This window comes from Heterostelium album (genome assembly GCF_000004825.1).
Source record: "Heterostelium album PN500 unplaced genomic scaffold PPL_scaffold7, whole genome shotgun sequence".
Classification (NCBI taxonomy): Eukaryota; Evosea; class Eumycetozoa; order Acytosteliales; family Acytosteliaceae; genus Heterostelium; species Heterostelium album.
In genome coordinates, this window is record NW_008805069.1 from 399300 (window position 1) to 422143 (window position 22844).

At 27.8% G+C, this 22844-nt stretch overlaps 11 protein-coding genes across 11 annotated transcripts; 7 read left to right on the forward strand and 4 right to left on the reverse strand.

Moving 5' to 3' along the window:
- Positions 1-1582: 1582 nt before the first annotated feature.
- Positions 1583-3257, forward strand: PPL_07517 (uncharacterized protein; the record flags this gene model as incomplete). The annotated part of the gene is made up of 2 exons (XM_020578352.1): positions 1583-2038; positions 2349-3257. 2 exons carry the CDS (start codon positions 1583-1585, stop codon positions 3255-3257), a joined length of 1365 nt encoding a protein of 454 aa, XP_020431779.1.
- An 88-nt stretch (positions 3258-3345) lies between these two features.
- PPL_07518 (uncharacterized protein) lies at positions 3346-3828 on the forward strand (the record flags this gene model as incomplete). Its single annotated transcript, XM_020578353.1, has 1 exon — positions 3346-3828. The coding sequence occupies one exon, from the start codon at positions 3346-3348 to the stop codon at positions 3826-3828; it is 483 nt and encodes a 160-aa protein (XP_020431780.1).
- A 692-nt stretch (positions 3829-4520) lies between these two features.
- Positions 4521-6263, forward strand: PPL_07519 (uncharacterized protein; the record flags this gene model as incomplete). Its single annotated transcript, XM_020578354.1, has 1 exon — positions 4521-6263. One exon carries the CDS (start codon positions 4521-4523, stop codon positions 6261-6263), a length of 1743 nt encoding a protein of 580 aa, XP_020431781.1.
- Positions 6264-7101: 838 nt separating this feature from the next.
- On the forward strand, positions 7102-8850 carry PPL_07520 (uncharacterized protein; the record flags this gene model as incomplete). The annotated part of the gene is made up of 1 exon (XM_020578355.1): positions 7102-8850. The coding sequence occupies one exon, from the start codon at positions 7102-7104 to the stop codon at positions 8848-8850; it is 1749 nt and encodes a 582-aa protein (XP_020431782.1).
- Positions 8851-9036: 186 nt separating this feature from the next.
- Positions 9037-9513, reverse strand: PPL_07521 (GDP-mannose 4,6-dehydratase; the record flags this gene model as incomplete). The annotated part of the gene is made up of 2 exons (XM_020578356.1): positions 9037-9376; positions 9509-9513. The coding sequence occupies 2 exons, from the start codon at positions 9511-9513 to the stop codon at positions 9037-9039; spliced, it is 345 nt and encodes a 114-aa protein (XP_020431783.1).
- Positions 9514-10059: 546 nt separating this feature from the next.
- Positions 10060-11781, forward strand: PPL_07522 (uncharacterized protein; the record flags this gene model as incomplete). The annotated part of the gene is made up of 1 exon (XM_020578357.1): positions 10060-11781. One exon carries the CDS (start codon positions 10060-10062, stop codon positions 11779-11781), a length of 1722 nt encoding a protein of 573 aa, XP_020431784.1.
- A 185-nt stretch (positions 11782-11966) lies between these two features.
- Positions 11967-13864, reverse strand: gmd (GDP-mannose 4,6-dehydratase; the record flags this gene model as incomplete). Its single annotated transcript, XM_020578358.1, has 5 exons — positions 11967-12553; positions 12628-12709; positions 12821-13041; positions 13150-13327; positions 13784-13864. The coding sequence occupies 5 exons, from the start codon at positions 13862-13864 to the stop codon at positions 11967-11969; spliced, it is 1149 nt and encodes a 382-aa protein (XP_020431785.1).
- A 1521-nt stretch (positions 13865-15385) lies between these two features.
- osbH (OSBP family protein) lies at positions 15386-16702 on the forward strand (the record flags this gene model as incomplete). Its single annotated transcript, XM_020578359.1, has 2 exons — positions 15386-15713; positions 15810-16702. The coding sequence occupies 2 exons, from the start codon at positions 15386-15388 to the stop codon at positions 16700-16702; spliced, it is 1221 nt and encodes a 406-aa protein (XP_020431786.1).
- A 436-nt stretch (positions 16703-17138) lies between these two features.
- Positions 17139-17580, reverse strand: PPL_07525 (zinc finger MYND domain-containing protein; the record flags this gene model as incomplete). Its single annotated transcript, XM_020578360.1, has 2 exons — positions 17139-17354; positions 17434-17580. 2 exons carry the CDS (start codon positions 17578-17580, stop codon positions 17139-17141), a joined length of 363 nt encoding a protein of 120 aa, XP_020431787.1.
- A 2706-nt stretch (positions 17581-20286) lies between these two features.
- Positions 20287-21353, forward strand: PPL_07526 (uncharacterized protein; the record flags this gene model as incomplete). The annotated part of the gene is made up of 4 exons (XM_020578361.1): positions 20287-20326; positions 20383-20592; positions 21035-21086; positions 21194-21353. 4 exons carry the CDS (start codon positions 20287-20289, stop codon positions 21351-21353), a joined length of 462 nt encoding a protein of 153 aa, XP_020431788.1.
- A 339-nt stretch (positions 21354-21692) lies between these two features.
- Positions 21693-22584, reverse strand: PPL_07527 (uncharacterized protein; the record flags this gene model as incomplete). Its single annotated transcript, XM_020578362.1, has 2 exons — positions 21693-22152; positions 22562-22584. The coding sequence occupies 2 exons, from the start codon at positions 22582-22584 to the stop codon at positions 21693-21695; spliced, it is 483 nt and encodes a 160-aa protein (XP_020431789.1).
- Between the last annotated feature and the right edge of the window lie 260 nt (positions 22585-22844).

The following is a 22844-nucleotide window of genomic DNA, read 5'->3' on the forward strand; positions in this document are numbered from 1 at the left end:
TCAGCTGGGTGGCTCGAAATCAGCAACTTTTTTCAAACAGCAACAATTTTTGTAAAACAAGCCAATTCCGAAGCATTATACAAACTAACAGCAAATTCAACAAACCATATGTGAACAAAGGAAAAATCAAACCCTCATATTGCAAAGATTTTTAATATAGTTTTATTATTTAAATGACACAAACCCAGAGTCCATTTAAATAATAAAACTATATTAAAAATCTTTGCAATTAAAATTAGTAATTTGATCTCCATTTGACAAAACATTCAAAAAAAAATAAATAAAATAAAATAAATGAAATGAACTAAAAGTTTAAAATTTATTATCTAAATGTATTAGAACTCTACGTACTTATTAAAATAGTAGCATTACTAAATTACAAAAATAGTTTATTAATATGAGATTTTGTTTTAATGTACGTATTTGTTTGTTGTTGGTAGGTCAAGTTCGGATAGTGTTGTTCGATACTACAGAGTATCTTGGGTTTACGATCACATCTCCAGTAGATTTGGATAGAATGAAGATACCTTTATTTGTAGTGGTTTTCAATCTGTTGAATTCAACTATAAATACTTAATCCTTTAGTTTCATTGTTTCAGACATTTCAGCAACCAGTTCAACCATTTGAAACTGGTTTGAGATCTCAAACTGGCACCGCGTCTGGGAAAATAATTAGACACTCAAGAAAAATAGAAACTGATCGTAATTATACATTTATATTTACTTACAATGATAGAGTAGAAACATGAACTAAACAATGTCAAAAACATCCAAATACATGACAGACTAAAGTGAAATTATAGGTCCTGACTCCTCTCGTAGATCATGTCAGTCAGAACATTCATACGATACTGTTTGGATATCGTATACAACGATGTAATACCAACAATCAATTTGAAGTTGAAATCCTAGGGTTTGGCCCATGCGGTGGAGCTGCTCAAAACCATTCCCTGGTATTCACTAATTAGTTTATTCAAAAAAGTTAGTAATCTTTATTATACATAGAAAGTGATAATGTTATAAAGAATATCACACAAGATGAATATGGTGGATATGATTGTTATTAGTGATGAAAATAATGATAACAACAAGATATGACTATAATAATAACAACAACAAGATATGACTCATAGTATTAATAATGATAAATAGTAATAAATAAGTGTTATTATCTTTATATTGATGGTTATTATTGGTAGTTTCATCCCAAAACAAAGTCGATGCTACATTGATAAACAATAAAACGACCCAAAAATAGAGCTACAATATTAGATGGCACATATTAACAGTTACTTTTTTTGTTTACCCGTTGAATAGAAAGAATTAAAAATAAAAAATAAAAATATTTAATAAATCTTTTTTTACAATAGAAAAAAAAAAAAATAGGGTTTAAATATTTAAGTGATCACCATGTTTTGAAACAAATTTTTCTTTTTTTTTTTTATTGTAACTTAAATGATCAAGTTCATTTTTCACCTCTGTGGGTATCAAAATTAACCATTTCTATATATATATAATATTTATATAATTTTTTATTGATTTTTTTTAATAATTTTTTAAGATTTATCAAAGTTTAAATAAAATGAATAGTAATAGTAATAATAATATTTGTGGAATACATAACAAAAGTCTAAAGTTCATATGTTATGATTGTAATGTTTTGATGTGTTCTGTATGTTCACCAAAACACTCTGGTCATTCATACGATCATATTAATAACATTAAATCAAATATCAATATCCACAATAATGAGGATTCAACCTCTTTCGCATCTAACAATCAATTAAATAATAATAATGCGATAGGAATGAAAGATATTCAAAGAAGTATTCAAACAACATTCGATTCTTTGAAATCAAAAGTTGTGGAATATGAACAATTACAACAAACAGAACAAGAGATTGAAAGTAAATTCAAAGAGTTACATGAATTCCTTGTTGTTGAGGAACATAGATTAAAGAAACCAATCATCGATAATAAACAACAATTAGAACAACAAATCGATAAACAAATCAAAATCATGAAATCATTGAATACTGTTAATAATCATATTAATATTAATAAAAATAATGATAATAATGATGATCGATCAGATATACAATCAACAACAACAGATACAACAGATAACTACCAAATAACAACAATAATTCGATCGATTTCACCAATGTTCCAGATCACAATGAATTCATTTCATCGAACAACAATACATTGTTCTATTTCGATAATCAAAACAACAAAGTAAACAACAATGATGATCATTCACTCTTAAATTTATTACTTGAACACAATAAATCAATTAAAATCAATAATCACCATGATAATCAACAACAAGCATACAACAATATAAGTTCATTGTCAATAATGAACCATTTAATCAAATCAAGAATCAAATTCAATCATCATTCAAATTACAGAATGTAATATCTATTCAAAATAAACAATCATATATATTCTCAACTGATAATAAAAATAAATTATCAATCATCAATATTACAGATCGAAACAATATTCACTTTGAACAACAAGGTATAGATATGATTTGTTCCTGCTCAGCATTCAACTCCATTACAAAAGTTGGTGACTTTATCTATATGTTTGGTGGTCATACAACGGGATACAACAAATTTATCAAGTATTCAATCAACACTAAAACTTTGGTTTCTGGAGACATGAAAGATATCACTCCAAGCAGCTATCTATCAGCTTGCTATGATGGTCAAGATCATATCTATATATTCGACGGATATTTTAAACCAAAAACCGATATTTACAGATACAACATCAACAATTCAACATTCGAAAGATACTCAACAATCGAATTCAATACAGATTACCATCATCTTACATTCCTCTTCAAAGGTTATATCTATACTTTCACTAGCACAAAAAAGGTTTTAAAGTTTGACATACAAAACAAAACAACGGTTGAATTGTCAATTCCCAGTGCATATAACACTTCAGCAAGCGTAGCATGTACAGATGGTAATGGTAATATATATCTTCTATCATCTTTAGGATTACAACGAATCAATATAGAAACCAATGAAATCAAATCGTATGATAACAGTAAAATCAATACAAATCCCGACTACAATTTGATTTATCATCAATCAGATGGTGGTCAAAGTTATATTTACTCGATCCAAGGAAAAAATAGAAATTTTATGTTCTCATTTGAAAACAACAAATGGGAATCTATTCTCCAAAATGACCAATCTGACAGAATGTTTTGTGCAAACATATTATATCAACAATAGTTCTTTAAATAAATTGTATAAATTTTGTTCGATTTAAATAAAGATGAAATTTTTTTTTAGTTTTTGTTAAGATTTTTTTATATAATGGATGTCACCACTCAGAGCCAAGAGGATGGTCCTTAATCGTAGTAAGCCGGCTGTAATCGGTTCGATTGTTGGTTTAGGGAATTCCGAAAATATGTTATTTTCCAGAGTGAACATTGCATTATCCAATTTCCACCATTGCTTTTTGATTATGATTGGATTAAATATATCAAATATGGTGAGTACCGATCGTATCATTCAACTATTCTCAAGAGTCGAAACGTTTCGTATCAAATCCGACGAATTTGATAGCATGGTTAAAAATGGAATTGAATTAAGAGAGTATTTATGTGATGAATACTCCGATAGCGAAGAATTAGATTATACAGAATCAATTGTTAAGGAGCAATACTTAGTACACCTTCCGCCGATGCCAAATCTAAAGAACATCACTGTCGATAGCTACAATGGATATAAATCAAACTATAGTTCATTTCTAACATCGATACTTACAAGCACACCGAATGGTGATGGTCATGGCATTTAATCATTCAAGATCGAAATTAACAATGATTTGGATTATGAACCAATCTTCAGTTGCTTGGACTACTTGAAACCGCTCGTAAATTATCACTCGAACACTTTGAAATCAACCGAAATCAAGTATATCGATATTATAACTTCCAAGATGTGGAAAAGTTACTTCAGAAATTGAAGAAGTTGGTTCCAACATTGGAACAACATAATTACTCATTCATTTTGTATGCCGACTATAGAAAGTTAGAAAGAGCATGACAAGATCTAAAAGTATATCAATATTTATGTAATCAAAAGATCATATAGAATTTACCTGATGATATTTAAGAATTTGTAAACACGTATACGATGGTGAAGAGGAAGAATTCGATAACAATCATTTTAAAATAAAAAATCAAATAAACATAAGTTGCTATAACTTAGAAAAAAAAATCTGTGAAAAACAGGCCACCACCACTATGATAATTTTGTTTTTAAAAAAATTTTTATGTATTTCAATACAAAGTTTATATATTCTTGCTTGTAACCAAAAATCGAATAAAATACTCTGATCATATCAACCCCAATTTTTTTTTAAATTAATGAACAAGGGGAAGTGATTGGGAACCAGTTTCGTTTTGTTATCATTGAAAAAAATTTAACATTTGTTAAAATTATTATTTTCATTCACCTTTATGTTGCCACAAACTTTAAAGAAATCAAATGGATAGCAATAATAGTAATAATAAAAATATTTGTGGAACACATAAAAGAAGTTGCAAGTTCATATGTTATGATTGCAATGTTTTGATGTGTTCTGTTTGTTCACCAAAACACGCACGTCATTCATTCGATCATATCGATAATATTAAATCAAATTGCAACGGAGACGATACACCACACACAGCAACTACAGATAATGACAACAACATAAATAATAATAATAATAATGATGATAATAGTAATTATAGTTTTCAAGGTTTCAGAGATATTCAAAGAAGTATTCAAACAACATTCGATTCTTTGAAATTAAAAGTTGTGGAATATGAACAATTACAACAAACAGAACAAGAGATTCAAAGTAAATTCAAAGAGTTACATGAATTCCTTGTTGTTGAAGAACATAGATTAAAGACAACTATCGTTGATAGTAAACAACAATTAGAACAACAAATCGATAAACAAATCAAAATCATGAAATCATTGAATACTATTAATAATCATATCAGTATTAATACAATATATAGTAATAATAATGATGATGATCGATCATCTTCACAATCATCATGTTCATCACAATCAACAACAACCGTAGATACAACAGATAACTACCAAATAACAACAATAATTCGATCGATTTCACAATGTTCGGATCACAATGAATTCATTTCATCGAACAACAATACATTGTTCTATTTCGATAATCAAAGCAACAAAGTAAACAACAGCAATGATCATTCACTCTTAAATGTATTACTTGAACACAATAAATCAATTAAAATCAATCATCATCATGACAATAAACAACTAACATCACAACAATATCGGTTTATTGTTAATAATGAACGAATAAATCAAGTCAAGAATCAAATTCAATCATCTTTCCGGTTAATATCAAACCAAGATAAACAATCATATATATTCTCAACTGATAACAATAATAGAATATCAATCATCAATATTACAGATCGAAACAACATTCATTTTGAACAACAAGATATCAAAATGACAATGGAAATGACTGGCACTTTTCTTACATACAACTCTATAGTTAAAGTTGGTGACTTTATCTATATATTTGGTGGTAGTAATTTTGGCTACAACAAGTTTATCAAGTATTCAATCCACACCAAAACAGTAGTTATTGATGAAATGATCGGTGTTGATAGGTGTCTTTTTTTATCAGCTTGCTATGATGGTCAAGATCATATCTATTTATTCGATGGACATGGAAAATCTAAAACCGATATTTACAGATACAACATCAACGATTCAACATTTGAAAGATACTCAACAATCGATATCAAAACAGATTATCATCATCTCACATTCCACTTCAAAGGTTATATCTATACTTTCACTGGGTTAACAAGAAAGATTTTTAAGTTTGATGTGAAGAACAGAACAATATTTACATTACCAATTGAAATCCAAAAATACACTTCAGCAAAAGCAGTATGTACAGATGGCAATGGCAATATATATATTTTAACAGAATATGGATTAGCTCGAATCAACATTGAAACCAATGAAATCAAATTATTTGATAACAGTAAGGGCTGTATCAATAGTAATCACAATTTGATTTATCATCAATCAGATCATGATGGTCAAACTTATATTTATTCTATCCAAGGAAAATATGGAAACTTTATGTTCTCATTTAACAGCAACAAATGGGAGTCTATTCTCCATAATGATCAATCTGACAGAGCTTATTGTGCAAACATATTCTATATAAACTGAAGCAAATAGAACTTTAATAAAAACTTGTATTTTGTATAATTATTATTTTCAAAATATTCTTGGTTAGAATAGTTGATGTAAAACAATATTTAAACTATTTATAAACATCTGGGAATGTTTTATATTATTTATAATTATCATTATCATTAAATTGATGATGAAGGGTGGGTATCTTGTAATAGCCCTCATCGACCTTTACCACCTTACTAAAATAAAAGGTTATTTCAGTTGGACGGAAATAACGCGGATTGATCTGTACCAATACATCACTGATGACTTCGTTGTAACCTACTTCATCGAGAACTTCACCATGCTACTTGATGGTGATGTTGATTTCATGGAATGACTTTTGTCATAAATCATAAAGATTGATCAATACTAATTTGATTGTCTCTTTCTCATTATTGGTATGTTTTTTGTTGTTGATCGACAAAGATAAAATGAATATATAACATTCGGATAAATTAATTAAACTTACAGAAAGAGCAATATATTTGAGGTATAAGTGCAAAAATCTCTTTTCAAATACGGTGGTTTTAATCAAACAAATAATAAAAGATTATTATTCATGCTATCTTTAATCGAAATTTTTAAAGTATTCTTTTTAAAGTATATTATAAGATAACTAATAATCCCATTCGTGTTATAAAAATTTATTACACCAAATGATCGACACTCGATACAAAACTGCTCTTGCTTGTAACCCTAAATCGAAAAAATAATGGCAAAACACTAATCATAAAAACCACTAATTTTTACTATTTTTTTCAATGTTTTAAAAAAGAAAAAATTAATCTTTAATTTAACATTGTCATATTGTTAACTTTTTAAAAAAATAATGAATAGAAATAATAATAATATTTGTGTAAGACATAAAAGAAGTATTGATCTCATTTGTTATGATTGTAATGTTTTGATGTGTCCAGTATGTTCACCAAAACATGCACGTCATTTCTTCGATCATATCGATAATATTAAATCAAATAACAACGATCATGATGATACTGATACTTCAGACACTGAATCTACAGATAAAATCAATAACATAAAGAATAATAATAATAGATTTCAAGGCTTCAGAGATATTAAAACCAGTATGCAATCCACATTCGATTCTTTGAAATTAAAAGTTGCGGAATATGAACAATTACAACAAACAGAACAAGAGATTGAAAGTAAATTCAAAGAGTTACATGAATTCCTTGTTGTTGAAGAACATAGATTAAAGACACCAATCATCAATAATAAACAACAACTAGAACGACAAATCGATAAACAAATCAAAATCATGAAATCATTGAATACCGTTAATAATCATATCAGTATTAATAATAACATTAATAACAGTAGTAATAATGATGATCGATCATCTTCACAATCGTCATGTTCTTCAAAATCAACATCAACAATAACAACAGCAGATACAATAGATAGATACCAAATATCAGCAATCATAACATCGATTTCACAATGTTCGGATCACAATGAATTCATTTCATCGAACAACAATACATTATTCCATTTCGATTATGATCAACTTGGCAACAAAGTAAACAACAATGATGATCATTCATTCTTAAATTTATTACTTGAACACAATAAATCAATTAAAATCAATAATCATCATGACAATCAACAACAAGCAATACAACAATATAAGTTCATTGTCAATAATGAACCATTTAATCAAATCAAGAATAATATTCAATCATCTTTTGGATTGGTACCAAAACAAGACAAATTGATATCTATTCAAGACAAACAATCATATATATTCTCAACTGATAAAAATAATAAAATATCAATCATCAATATTACAGATCGAAACAATATTCATTTCGAACAACAAGATATAGATATAGCAATGTACAATTCATTTACAGCTTACAACTCGATTGTCAAAGTTGGTGACTTTATCTATATATTTGGTGGTGGCGAGAATAAGAAGCACAATAAATATCTAAAGTATTCAATCAACACCAAAACAGTAATTATTAATGAAATGAAAGGTGTTAATCAGTGCGACTTTATATCAGCTTGTTATGATGGTCAAGATCATATCTATTTATTCGATGGCTTTAATAAACCAAAAACCGATATTTACAGATACAACATCAACAATTCAACATTCGAAAGATACTCAACAATCGATATCAAAACAGATTACCATCATCTTACCTTCCTCTTCAAAGGTTTTATCTATACTTTCACTGGGAATACAAGAAAGATTTTCCTGTTTATGAAGAATAAAACAACTGTTGAATTCCAAATTGATATTCCACGATACTCTTTATCAAAAGCAGCATGTACAGATGGCAATGGCAATATATATCTTCTATCAACTTTAGGATTACATCGAATTAACATTGAAGCCAATGAAATCAAATTATTTGATAACAGTAAAATCGATTTTAATACAAATCATAATTTAATTTATCATCAATCAAATGATGGTCAAACTTATATTTACTCGATCGAAGGAAAAAATAGAAATTTTATGTTCTCTTTTGAAAACAACAAATGGGAATCTATTCTCCAAAATGATCAATCAGATAGAACATATTGTGCAAACATATTCTATCAATAAATAGATCTTTTTAAAAAATATATTATTCCTAATATCAATCAATCACAGTATTGTTTAGAATATACGAAAAATAAAAATAATAAGTTTATTAAAACAACTTATTTGTGAGAATGTTTTATTATATTATTTATTATTCTTATTATTAAAAATTTTAAGATGTTTTAATAGGTTTTTTATCAGATTAATTTAATTAAATTGATCATGACCTTTAGAAAGATATTCAACATCTTTGGCAACCATTTCCTTGACCAAATCATCGAAAGATGTCTTGATTTCCCATTTGAGTTCTCTCTTTGCTTTGGCTGGATTACCAAGGAGTAAATCTACTTCGGTTGGACGGAAATAACGTGGATCGATCTTCACCAATACATCACCGGTGCCTTCGTTGTAACCTTCTTCATCGAGACCTTCACCGCGCCACTTGATGGTGATGTTGATCTCACGGAATGATTTTTCGACAAACTCACGTACCGAATGTGTCTCTCCAGTGACAATAACGAAATCGTCGGCCTTCTCAACCACATTGCTTCTACGTAGTCACGGGCATGTCCCCAATCACGTTTGGAATTGATATTTCCAAGAGTGGGAAACTCCTTGTGTCCTTGTGCAACGAATCTAGTGATCTTTCTGGTTACAAAAGTACCACCTAAGTTCTGACCTCATTTCATTCTATCGACAACAACAACAAACAAAGCCAAACTACCAATAGTGAAAAGAGACAATCAAGCAGTCTGGTTTATTACTTGATGGATTGGTATCGAGTGCTTTTGCTAATGCTATCACTACTGACTATTGTCGATCGATTTCTATTACTTTATGAAACGGTACCACCAACATAAATAAAATGTTCATGGCATAATAAAATAGTACTATTCAACTAAATAACGTAATAATAATATGAGGGTGTAATGTTAATACTTAACTTTTTTTTGGCCAGCGAACCACCACAAATTATGACCAATTTTAGTGATTTTTTATTTTGTTTTTTTTTTTGTATTTATTTTAATTTAATTTAATTTCAGTAAAATAAATAAATGAACTGAATAATAATTTAATTATATTATTAATTATATTATAATATTATTTATTAAAACTTAAATACAAAAAAAAATTAATTATATTATTAATTATATTATTTCAGTTCAGTAAATTAAAATAAATAAATGAACTGAAATCAGTAAATTGATTTATATAATATCAAAAAAAAAAATGAATAAAAATAATAAGTGTTTAAGACATAAAAGGAGTCAAGAGTTCATATGTTATGATTGTAATGTTTTGATGTGTTCTGTATGTTCACCAAAACACTCACGTCATTCATACGATCATATCGATAATATTAAATCAAATAACAATAATAATGAGGAGGATTCAACAACTTACACAGATGACAATGAAATTAATAATAATAACACTAATAATATTAATGAGATAGGATTTAAAGATATTCAAAGAAGTATTCAAACAACATTCGATTCTTTGAAATTAAAAGTTGTGGAATATGAACAATTACAACAAACAGAACATGAAATCGAAAGTAAATTCAAAGAGTTACATGAATTCCTTGTTGTTGAAGAACATAGATTAAAGACACCAATCATCGATAATAAACAACAATTAGAACAACAAATCGATAAACAAATCAAAATCATGAAATCATTGAATACTGTTAATAATCATATTAATATTAATAATAATAATAATAATGATAATATTAATAGTGGTGATCTACCAGACTCACATTCATTATCTTCTTCACTATCGACAACAACATTATCAGCAGATACAACAGATAGATACCAAATAACAACAATAATTCGATCGATTTCACAATGTTCAGATCACAATGAATTCATTTCATCGAACAACAATACATTATTCTATTTCGATTATGATCAACTTGACAACAAAGTAAACAACAATGATGATCATTCACTTTTAAATGTATTACTTGAACACAATAAATCAATTAAAATCAATAATCATCATGACAATCAACAATCGAAATCACAACAATATCGATTAATTGTTAATAATGAACAAATCAATCAAATCAAGAATCAAATTCAAACATCATTCAAATTGTCATCAAATCAAGACAAACAATCATATATATTCTCAACTGATATGGATAATAAAATATCAATCCTCAATATTACAGATCGAAACAACATTCATTTTCAACAACACGATATCGATATGAAAATGTATGATTCATTTACAGCTTACAACTCGATTGTCAAAGTTGGTGACTTTATCTATATATTTGGTGGTGGACAGAATAAGAAGCACAATCAATTTCTAAAGTATTCAATCAACACCCAAGAAGTAGTTATCAATGAAATGAAAGGTATTGATGCATGCCAATACTTATCAGCTTGTTATGATGGTCAAGATCATATCTATTTATTCGATGGATATAATAAACCAAAAACCGATATTTACAGATACAACATCAATAATTCATCATTCAAAAGATACTCGACAATCGAAATCAATTCAAATTACCATCAATTCACATTCCTCTTCAAAGGTTATATCTATACTTTCACTCCAGAATTAAAAAAGATTTTTAAGTTTGATTTTAAGAGAAAAGAAATCGTTAAATTACCAATCACCATTCCACAAAACAATTCAGCAAGAGCAGTATGTACAGATGGCAATGGCAATATTTACACTCAATCGGATTTAGGACTACATCGAATCAATATTGAAACCAATCAAATCAATTTAATTAATATCACTCGAATCAAATTTTATAATAATCACAATATGATTTATCATCAATCAGATGATGGTCAAAATTATATTTACTCGATCGAAGGTGACGATCGAAATTTTATTTTCTCATTTGAAAACAACAAATGGGAATCTATTCTCTATGATGAATCAGACAGAACATTATGTGCAAACATATTATATCAACAATAGATCTTCAATAAAAAAATAGGGCTCTAACCTATCATCAACACTCTCGAAATCTTAATTGGTTATTAATACAAAATTAATAAAAAATAAAAATAAATGGTTGATTATCAAAACTATTTTTATATCTGGAATGTTTTTATTATATTAAAAGTTTTAAGATATTTTAATAGATTTTTTATCAGATTAATTTAATTAAATTGATCATGACCTTTAGAAAGATATTCAACATCTTTGGCAACCATTTCCTTGACCAAATCATCGAAAGATGTCTTGATTTCCCATTTGAGTTCTCTCTTTGCTTTGGCTGGATTACCAAGGAGTAAATCTACTTCGGTTGGACGGAAATAACGTGGATCGATCTTCACCAATACATCACCGGTGCCTTCGTTGTAACCTTCTTCATCGAGACCTTCACCGCGCCACTTGATGGTGATGTTGATCTCACGGAATGATTTTTCGACAAACTCACGTACCGAATGTGTCTCTCCAGTGGCAATAACGAAATCGTCGGCCTTCTCTTGTTGGAGCATCAACCACATTGCTTCTACGTAGTCACGGGCATGTCCCCAATCACGTTTGGCATTGATATTTCCAAGAGTGAGAACCTCTTTGTGTCCCTGAGCAATACGTGCAACGAATCTAGTGATCTTTCTGGTTACAAAGGTACCACCTCTTCTTGGTGATTCGTGATTGAACAAGATACCATTGCAAGCATACATATTATAAGCCTCACGATAATTAACACAAATCCAAAATGCAAATTGTTTGGCAACAGCTGTTAAATTATAATAATAAAATATATTAATATTGATTGATAAACTAACTAATGTTTTAATAGTTGATAATTACCATATGGTGAACGTGGATAGAATGGAGTCAATTCTGTTTGTGGAATTTCACGTACTTTACCATACAACTCACTAGTTGATGCCTATAATAATAATAATAATAATAATATTGTTGTGCAAAATTAAGAATGTTAAAATTAAAACTAAAAAAAATGGAGATAACCATATATATTTATAAATGTTTACTAACATACTTGATAGAATCTAATGACATTTTCCATTCCACATGATCTAATGGCATCGAGAATACGAAGACAACCAACACCATCGACATCGGCAGTGTACTCTGACATTTCAAACGATACCTTTACATGTGATTGTGCACCTAGATTATAGATTTCAGTTGGCTTTACTCTATGAATGATTGAAACCAAATTGGTTGAATCTGTAAGATCACCATGATGTAAATGTAATTCTATAATAATAATAATAGATTGGTAATTATGTTTTAAATTGAAAATATTAATAAAAATAAACTTTAATTAATACTATATTTGTCTGATGACTGATGACTGATACTCACTTGCAGTTGGACCAGTGAAATTGAGATGTTCAATTCTGCTGGTGTTGAATGAAGACGATCTACGAATGATACCATGTACTTCATAGCCTTTCTCCAACAAGAACTCTGTCAAGTATGAACCATCTTGACCGGTGATACCTGAAATCAATGCAACTTTTCTTCTTTCGGTTGTCATCTTCTCTTTATAAAATATATAACAATTATTACTATTAATTAATCAAACAAATAAACCAAATGAAAAACACAATGAATCAAAAAAATAAAAATAAAAAATTGAACTTTAGTTTGTTTTAGTGTTGGGATGATGATCATCATCCCCATCATCACGAACCACACAATAAATTATGTTTACTTTATTTGACTAATTGTTTTTCACATAAAATTAATTTTGGATATTATGAAAAATAAAAGTAAAGAATGACTTGCCCAATATCAATATAATCCTTTCGATATTTGCAAAATAAAATTTATTTTTTATTTATTTTTATTTTTATTTTTTTATTTCATTTTTAAAAAATGCACTGCATTGTTTGTCTGTGATTTTAAATTAAAACTTTAAAGTTTCAATCCAATAAGTCTAATTTAAACTATTTAATGTAGAGTTTCGAATTAATCAATTAATTGTTTGATTTACTAATACTTTGATTTCAAATTCAAATGGATGATTCAATAATTCACCATCAACAATCATCTTATGAAGTACACCAGGTGTCATCATAAACAATTGCAGACATAAATACTTGACAATAACGTTTTTTTTGTTTTTTGTTTTTTTTTTTTTTTAGGCAGTGGTTTGCAGAAGGTCTAAGGGTGGTGAGTCCATAGGGTTACAATGAGTTTTTGTTCAAATTCAAAAAAAAAAAATTAAAAAATTAAAAAATTAATAAAATTGTTTTACAAAGAAGCACGCACTCATTGAGTTACCACTTGCAACATAATAAAAAAAAAAGTAATTTAAATTTGAATTTTTTTTAAAAAACAAAAACATCATTAATTAATTGGTTGTAATCTATTATTCCTCTCACAATCTTTCTATCTATAAAATATAAAGGTAAAAAAAGTTCTAATTATTATTATTTTAAAGATTCTTTTATTTTCAGAATTATTTGTAAATATAAACAAAATAGTAAAAAAATAAAATAAAAAAAGAACTTAAGGAATCAAAGTAATCTTTTTTTTGTTTTTGTTTTTTAAGTTACAATTTAAAAGTATTTTTTTTTTTCTTGTATAAGTTTTGATATTTATTTTCACAAAGGTTAGGTTGTTTGTAAGTTAGGTAACAAAAAAAAAAAAAAAACAAATTAAAAAAAAAAAAAAAACAAATCAAGTGGTTTGTTGAAAAGAATTAAAAAATATTAAATTCTTTTGTTGTTGCTCAACTCATAAATCAAATATAACCTATAATTAATCAAGCGTAAATACAATAGAATACAATTATCACATTACACTCTGACTCACTCACACAACCATACTACACTACAATTCTATATTCTCTAAATTAGTTCAATTTGCAAACTGAAAAACAAAAATAAATAATTAATTGTTAAATAAATACAACAACCATTCATTCTTTGCAAATTAAATTAAATTAAATTAAAAATTATATATAAAAAAAAAAAAAAAAGAAAAAAAGACACAAACCCACTTTACAACTTAATAAATTAATAACCACAAAAAAAAACCACAATCATTAATTTCAAGTAAGGATAAATATAACAACAAAATAATCAGATAAATAACAAAATCCTACTCACCACTCACTGATAATAGATACATAGATAATTTATCGTTTATTCCCATTTGTCTCCTCATCTATTATTAAAAATAATAATAATAAAATAATATTTTTTTTTTTGTTCTCTTGTTAATTTTAAATTATCAATACCAAGTTTTTTTTTCTTTTTTACTTTTTTTTTGATCTTTTATAAAATTATTTGTATAATTATTAAAACTATTCAATCTTATCTATAAAATAAAAAACATTCTACTATTGGATTTAATATTAATATTAAAAGTTTATTCTCTCTTTTTAATAAATACAATTAATTAGTTTTTTGTAATACCAAAAAGTACCATTTGAATTCATTCAATTTTATATAAAATATAACAACAACAAAAAGGTAGAACCAAATCGTATTCAATCAATACTCAACCAAATCAAATCAAATCAATCTATATATATATATCATTAAAAGTTTAGACTAGTTTATTATAAACAAAAAAAGACAGCAACAACATGTGGAATTATATGAAGAGTCTTGTTGGTGGTGACAGCAATTTGCAAGTCGAAGAGAATGGTGACAACAAAGGACAAACACCAGACGACCAAGAACAAAGAAAAGGTTTATTCAAACAATTGTCATCCTATGTTGGTAAGGATATCACTTCTATGATCTCACTTCCAGTATGGATCTTCGAGCCAGTTTCTTTCCTTCAGGTCATGTCTGAGCCACTCCAATACAGTGCTCTCTTGGACAAAGCTGTCGCATCAACCAGCCCATACCACCGTCTTGCCTATCTCGCTGCATTCAACTGTGGTCTCTATTCAACTGCCATCAGAACCAGTAAGTAAAAATTTTTCTTTAGTTGTATTATTAACGAACAATTGTTTATACTAATCTTTATTTATTCTTACTTTTCTTTTTATTAATATATTATAGAGAAACCATTCAATCCAATTTTAGGTGAAACTTTTGAAGTTGTACAAGATGGAGACAATGGATTCAAGTTCATTGCTGAGCAAGTCAGCCATCATCCACCCATTGGTGTCTCTGAGACTACCACCTCTGAGTACACTCTCCAATTGGAGACAGAGTTAAAGTCAAAGTTCTATGGTAACTCATCGGAAGTCGAGATTGCTGGTACCAATCACTTTATCCTTAACAAGACTGGTGAGCACTACACCTGGGGACATTTAGTCACATCGTGTCACAACATTATCATTGGTTACATGTGGTTGGATCACTACGGAGATCTCGTCATCGAGAACCACACCACCGGTGACAAGTGTGTCCTCAAGTTTGCCAAGTCCGGTTGGTTAGGTGCCGGTCGTTACACTGTCTCTGGTGAGATCATGGACAGCGAAGAGCAAGTCAGATACAGATTGGTTGGAAAGTGGAACGAAAACCTCGTTCTCTACGAAGTCATGTCCAACGGTCAAAACTCACCAAATGGTACCACCATCTGGGAGGCCTCAAAGGAGCAGATCACCAGCAAATTCAACTTCCCCAAGTGGTTGGAAGACAACGTCATCGCTTTGACACCAGAGTATGAAAAGATTTTACCAGCAACCGACAGCAGAATGAGAACTGACAGAAGAGCTTTGGAAGCCGGTGATTTGGATACTGCAGGCAAACAAAAACACATTTTGGAAGAGAAGCAGAGAGAAGACAAGAAGGCAAGAGTCGCCGCCAACCAAGAGTATGAAACTAAATATTTCAACAAGGTTGACGATGCCGATCACAAATACAGATGGAAGTTTAACGGAAAATACTGGGAGGAAAGAGAAGAGAGAATCAAAGCTGCCTCATCGAATTTAAATTTAAAAATATAGAAAACAAAAAAAAAAAAAAACCAAGATATCATAATAATTTTTCTAGAAAATGTAAATCAACATTTTTTGTTTCGTTTTTTTTATTATTATCGCCATTTTATTTTTTTTTTAATCAACTTTCTCGTTTTGTGTAACATAAACATAAATATACATATAGAATAATTTATATATTTTTAAACATTTCTCATTTTTCTCAGAATCTCATTCTTTTTTGTTTTTATCATTTTTCAAATAAAAGATACTATTTTAATGTACATTACAATAAATAAAATGTTTTTTTTGTTATTTTTTATTTTTTTTTTAAGAAAAAAAAAGATAAAACACTTTTATTCTTTTTACTTTTTTTTTTATAATTTTATATTATTATTTGTTTTTTTTTTTTTGTTTTTCTTTTCGGTTGCATAAATATTAAAAAATTTTGATTATATGATAGAAATTAAAGTGATTTTCTCTTTAATTTGATGACCATTCCTAAATCTCTACAATTTTTCTTGTGGAAGCTCCAGTGAGCGTATTGGCATTCATTCGAACAATATGTACCTTTTCCACATCTGTCACATGGGGTTTCGTTTGAACAATGTCTTTTACAATTTTGACATGGATTATTCTTTGGTAAAGATTTCGATCTTGGTTTTGAAACTAACTTTGGGGGCTAAAAGAATAAAAAACAAAAATTTAGTTAGAAATTATTTGTTTTTATTTAATCTATATAATTATTTTTTTTTACTTACATCATTTTCAATTACATAGTCAACAGTTGAGGCTCTATGTTTATCCATAATATATCCAATTTTTGGCATTCCAGATGATTCAATGGAACTGATATATTCCTTTGGAGTCATCGAGTGTGATGGTTGTTGGTCTAAGATTGGTGGCATTCTTGTTTTTTATTTTATTATATATAAATAAATAGCTTTTAAAATATTATATAGATACTATTATTTAAAAGAATAGTTTAAAGTAAAGAGTAAATATTAAAAAGTTTATTTAATAATTTTGAAAAGATTGTTAAAACAATAAAATTATTATTATTACTATTATGAGTTATTGTATAAATATATTAAAGATCTGGATTAGATACGAAAAAAGTAATTTATATATTTATATTTTTAATACAAAATTTATTTTATGAATAAAATTGGGTAAATGTGAGGTTGTATGTTTGAAGGTATATTATACTTGTTGTAGTAGTATTATAGTTTAGAAGAAATTAACAATATAATAAATAGATGGGTCAAAAAGTTTGAATTTTAAGTTAATGTATGACTGATTACGAATGAATGACTAATATATAAATGTTTTTAATATTTTGAAATCATTAGGCAAAGAAATAAAAAAAGCTTTAAATATTTAATTAAAAGATACTGGTTATTCTGTTGATGTTGTTCAGTTTAAATTGGTTGTGGTTGATTGATATAAATCAATGGAACTTTAATTGTCTGTCGACCAGTCCAAATTGGAAATTGAGAATATTAATATGTGGTTCTGGTTCGTGTGTAATTGTTATTTTATTGTACACAGATGTGGTTAACAACTTTTCATAAAATTAAATAAACTCTGTTCCTTTTGGTTAGTGTATATTGTGTGTGTGTTTGTGTCTCTATTCTATACAAGAAAAATAACAACCTATTGTACAGGTATTCATAATTATTTATATAATATGATGCATTTGTCTTTTGATTATGTAATAGTTAAAATGAACTGAATCATATATGGTATACTAGTATATTTAATGACGTTGGATAGTGTTAAATTGTGTGATGTATTAAAAATTTATATTTTTGTTTGTTTTTTTTTTGGTGTGTGAATGTGTGAGTTTTGTTATTGTATTGAGTGTTGTGTTGTGTTGTTTTGTATTAATTTAACATATATGTGTGGGTTAGTTATTGGTTTTTATATGTATTGTGTTTCTTGAATTTATTTTAATGTTTCAATATATTTAACAAGTGATTATGTGATCTAATAAACTTCTATTACTACTTCCAGTTAAGTAATAAATACACATCAGTTTATATAGGTATGGTTTAGGGTGGTGAAGTGGTGAAGTGGTGTTATCAAGATGATATTCAGTACACCTACTCAACTATGGTATTTTTTTCAAATGGTTTAATACTTTAAAATGGTAACTTGATGTTGTTGTTAAAGTATTTAATAGGTCTTATCTATCTTAACACATACACAATTTAATCTATTCTAGAATCAATTAATTTAATGTCTGATGATTTCAAAAGTACTCGATGGTGTACGATTAGATTATGAGCCAAAGTAATCACACTTTTCTTTTTATACTATTTTTTTAGTTGTTTAATTTATTTAAATATTTTATTAAATGATGATGATTATGATTATGATGATGTTGATAAGGTATTATTTTTAGTATTATTGTTAACAACATTACTTTACAATAGAATTGTTGTTGTTGTTGTTGTTGTGATAATAAAAATAACATCCAATAAGATTTAGTATTTAAAAACTTGTATTTTATAAATTGTTATTAAAGATGTTTATTTCATTGTATTTATTTTGTTATTAACAATTTTAATTTATTGTTGTTGTGCTGTGTTGTATCAATATTTTATTAGATAGTTACACATTGATGACATGAAATGACATTATTCTTGGTAATGTCTAAAAATAACCATAACATAATATGTTGTCAATTTCCCAGGACTATGTTGTTTTTTTATTAGTTTTTTCTCCAAATTAATGTCATGTAACATCAATATGATTGTAGGTTATAAAATTCTGTTTCCTTTATAATATATATTTAGAAAATATGTAATGTATGCAATTACATTTCATTTAAACCAACCACAGTTCAATTATTAAGATGGATTTAATAGTATCCCTTATTTAAACTTATTATTTCTAGATGAATATGTATTTATAGATATATATCGAAAAATAAAAGTGGGGTTATTTGTTATATATTTAAAACAAATAAATGTGAAGATATTTTTATACACACACAAAAAACAAATTTTAACAAAACGAAAATAGGAATGTGATTTTATTTTTAGTTTACGAATTACTAAAATATATATTTAGAAAAAAAAAAAAAAAAAATAATCATTTTTGTAATAAATGGCGATTCTTATTAAACAATGATCATATTTTATATCATGATTAAGTTTTTTAATTTATTCTCCAGAGTAAAAAAAGATAGAAAATCCTTCACAAAAAAGATAAAAATGAAGTAAATTACTTTCAATCACTAATTTGAATTTTTAGGTTCTCTATATGCAGGGACAGTTGGTAAACATTAATTTATATATTGAGCCTCTTCGTATTAGTTTTTGATAGATATAAATGAAATAATTTTTCAATAAAAATTTTAAAATTTATTTTCCAATAATTAAAATTAAAAAACCAACTAACACAAATCATACACAATCCTTCAACCATTTACTACTTTACTCCAGTTATCTGTACATTCTTTATCTGTTACTCCTTTCTATTTGTACATATCAATTTAATTTCCTAAAAAAGTCACCAACGTTCAATCCTCATCAACTTCAAATACTATCTTTATCTGTTACTCCTTTTCTATTTATTTCACATCTATTTACATTATCAAAAACATAATGACTTCAACCACAAACACGGTGTTGTCTTCTTTGCCAAGTATTTAAATTTGCTTACTTATTCTCAATGCATAGTTCTAACAATTCACCATTCAGATGATGTCAAAGATTGGACAGCAGAACAAGTCAAGACATGGGCAATTACTCAACCAGATGGAGAATCCTATGCTAATATTCTTTGTGCCAAGGAAGTCAGAGGAAAGGATCTCAACTCATTGACCAAAAATGACTTGCTCAATCCTCCTTTTTCCATTGGCTACTCAGCTCAATCACTTTTACAAGCAATTTCTTCTTTGGTTGGAGCTCGTAAGTACAAACAATATCTTGGCAATGTCTTCATTCAATACTAACCTACCTTCTCAACTCTTTTCTTCTCATGCAGCATCACCTCAGCAACAAGGTATGTATCATCACAAACACCTTAGCCATCACTATTCTTAAGGATGTTTACTAGCCTATTTCACTTTCTTTTCTAACTACGCGTTCACTAGGTAAACAGTTGGCAGATATTCAACAAAATTATCCATTAGCAATGGCACTAGACGAGGTGATACGTGAGTTTGGAGGCTCAAATGATCTAGGAATAGTCACTATGTACCGCACCAACGTTGTGCAGCTCCACTGCACATTGTCAATGATCTATAACTACTACCAATACTTCTCCCAACACTCAATCCAAACTACGATGACTCAATCGATCATTGACCAAACGACCCAGTTCGTTACAATACTGCTTGATCTCAATCAGAAGCAAGTCCAAAGTCATCAGCAAGTTGTAGATGTCATCAATGGTTTAACAGGTATGTATTGAATTGCAATTCAAAGGACACAATAACTTACATTTGCAAAAGACAACAAACATAACAAAATTCGCTGCACATTTACCTTGTCAGTTCCTTTCCTGAAGCTGGAGGTGGATTTGGCAGAATTGTTCAGACAATTGTTGGATTCACTCTTTAGACGAGACACTGACAAGATCAAAGAGATCATTGGCCAGATTGTTGAGACATTTGGAATGTATGATGACAAGATCTTCATTATCAACACAGGAACAACAAAAGATCTGATCACTATCAGGACACAACTCCTCAAAAGTGACAATGAGGAGGAAACTTTGAAGCTGATCAATAATATGCTGACTTCTATCTGTGAATCCCTCCAAGTTCTTAGAGATCAATTTCTTGGAATGGGTATCCCCTCTCTTTGACACTCCAAATGCTACAACTCAAACAAAGATATATATATGGTCTGACTTTTGTCGACCTACTCAATCCTGAATCTAGGACAACATCCAACTTGTATATATAACAATAGACAATATGACCAACATCAAAAAAATCAAAACTTCCTCTCTCCTTTCTTGAAATAAATAACCATTAAAGAGATTGAGATACACATTTCCAGTTTTAACTTTGTAAATCGATCCTTGATTCATTTAGATTAAACTCTACATCAACAAAGTTTCTTTCATTGTTGAAAAACCAATCACCTGCACTAAACTTGGGTGCTTTGTTCCTTGTTAAATATTTTGATTTGATGTCTGTTGTCTTGATAGAAATGACTGCCTCTTTGTCATGATTCCACATGTAAACAATATCTTCAGATGAAGATTTAATAAAATATTGCAATATATATTCCTTTGCTTTGTTAGTATCATTATGTATGTATTTATCCAATACTTTGCAATCAAAATCTTTGGAAGATTGTGAGAAGTAATCAATAGGATCATATTCTTTGTTCTTTTCAGATTGAAGTTGTTCCTCTTGTTTCTCTATTTGTTCCTGTTGCTTTGCTAATTGTTGCTTTTCTTTTCTAACTTCCGTACTTTTTTTGTTGTTAACAGACTTTATCATTCTATACTCTATACTTATAAAATATTTTTATATTTTTTATATTGTTTTTATTCAATAATAAATATAAAAATATATTTTGAAATAAAACTCTTATCTTTATCAAATTATTTATTAAAAGATTATTTCTATTTTTGGATTAAAAAAAAAAAAAAAAAAGAGTAAATCAACCCTGACCATTATTCGAGTAATTTTTTTTAAATATATTCAAAATCATTACGATTCGTACTTAATTTATTTTTTTTTTTTTTCTATTTTTTAATTAAAATATTATCTGTTATTGTATTCTTGTAATATTTATTATATTGGCAATATATTGTTATTGCCAATATAATAAACAATCAGTTTTTTTTAGAACAAGACAATCATAATATTGGTCAATATTGTCTTGTTCTATTGTGTGCGGAGTTTTAATAGATATATACCCTTCTGGATCAGAATTTATCATTATTTAGAATTTTTCAAAAAGGTCGTCTGCGTGACTGAGAAAGATTATATACAGAACACTTCAATACATTACAATCATAACATATGAACTCACGACTTCTTTTATGCTTTCTTATTATTACTATTATCCATTATTTAAACTATGAAGGAAGTTAATTTTAAGAGGAATATGATTATTTTGTTTTTTTTTTTCCAACTTTATTTTTCAAATAATAAGAAACGTTATCCCTCTGAATATTTTTTGACCAAAAAGTAATTGAA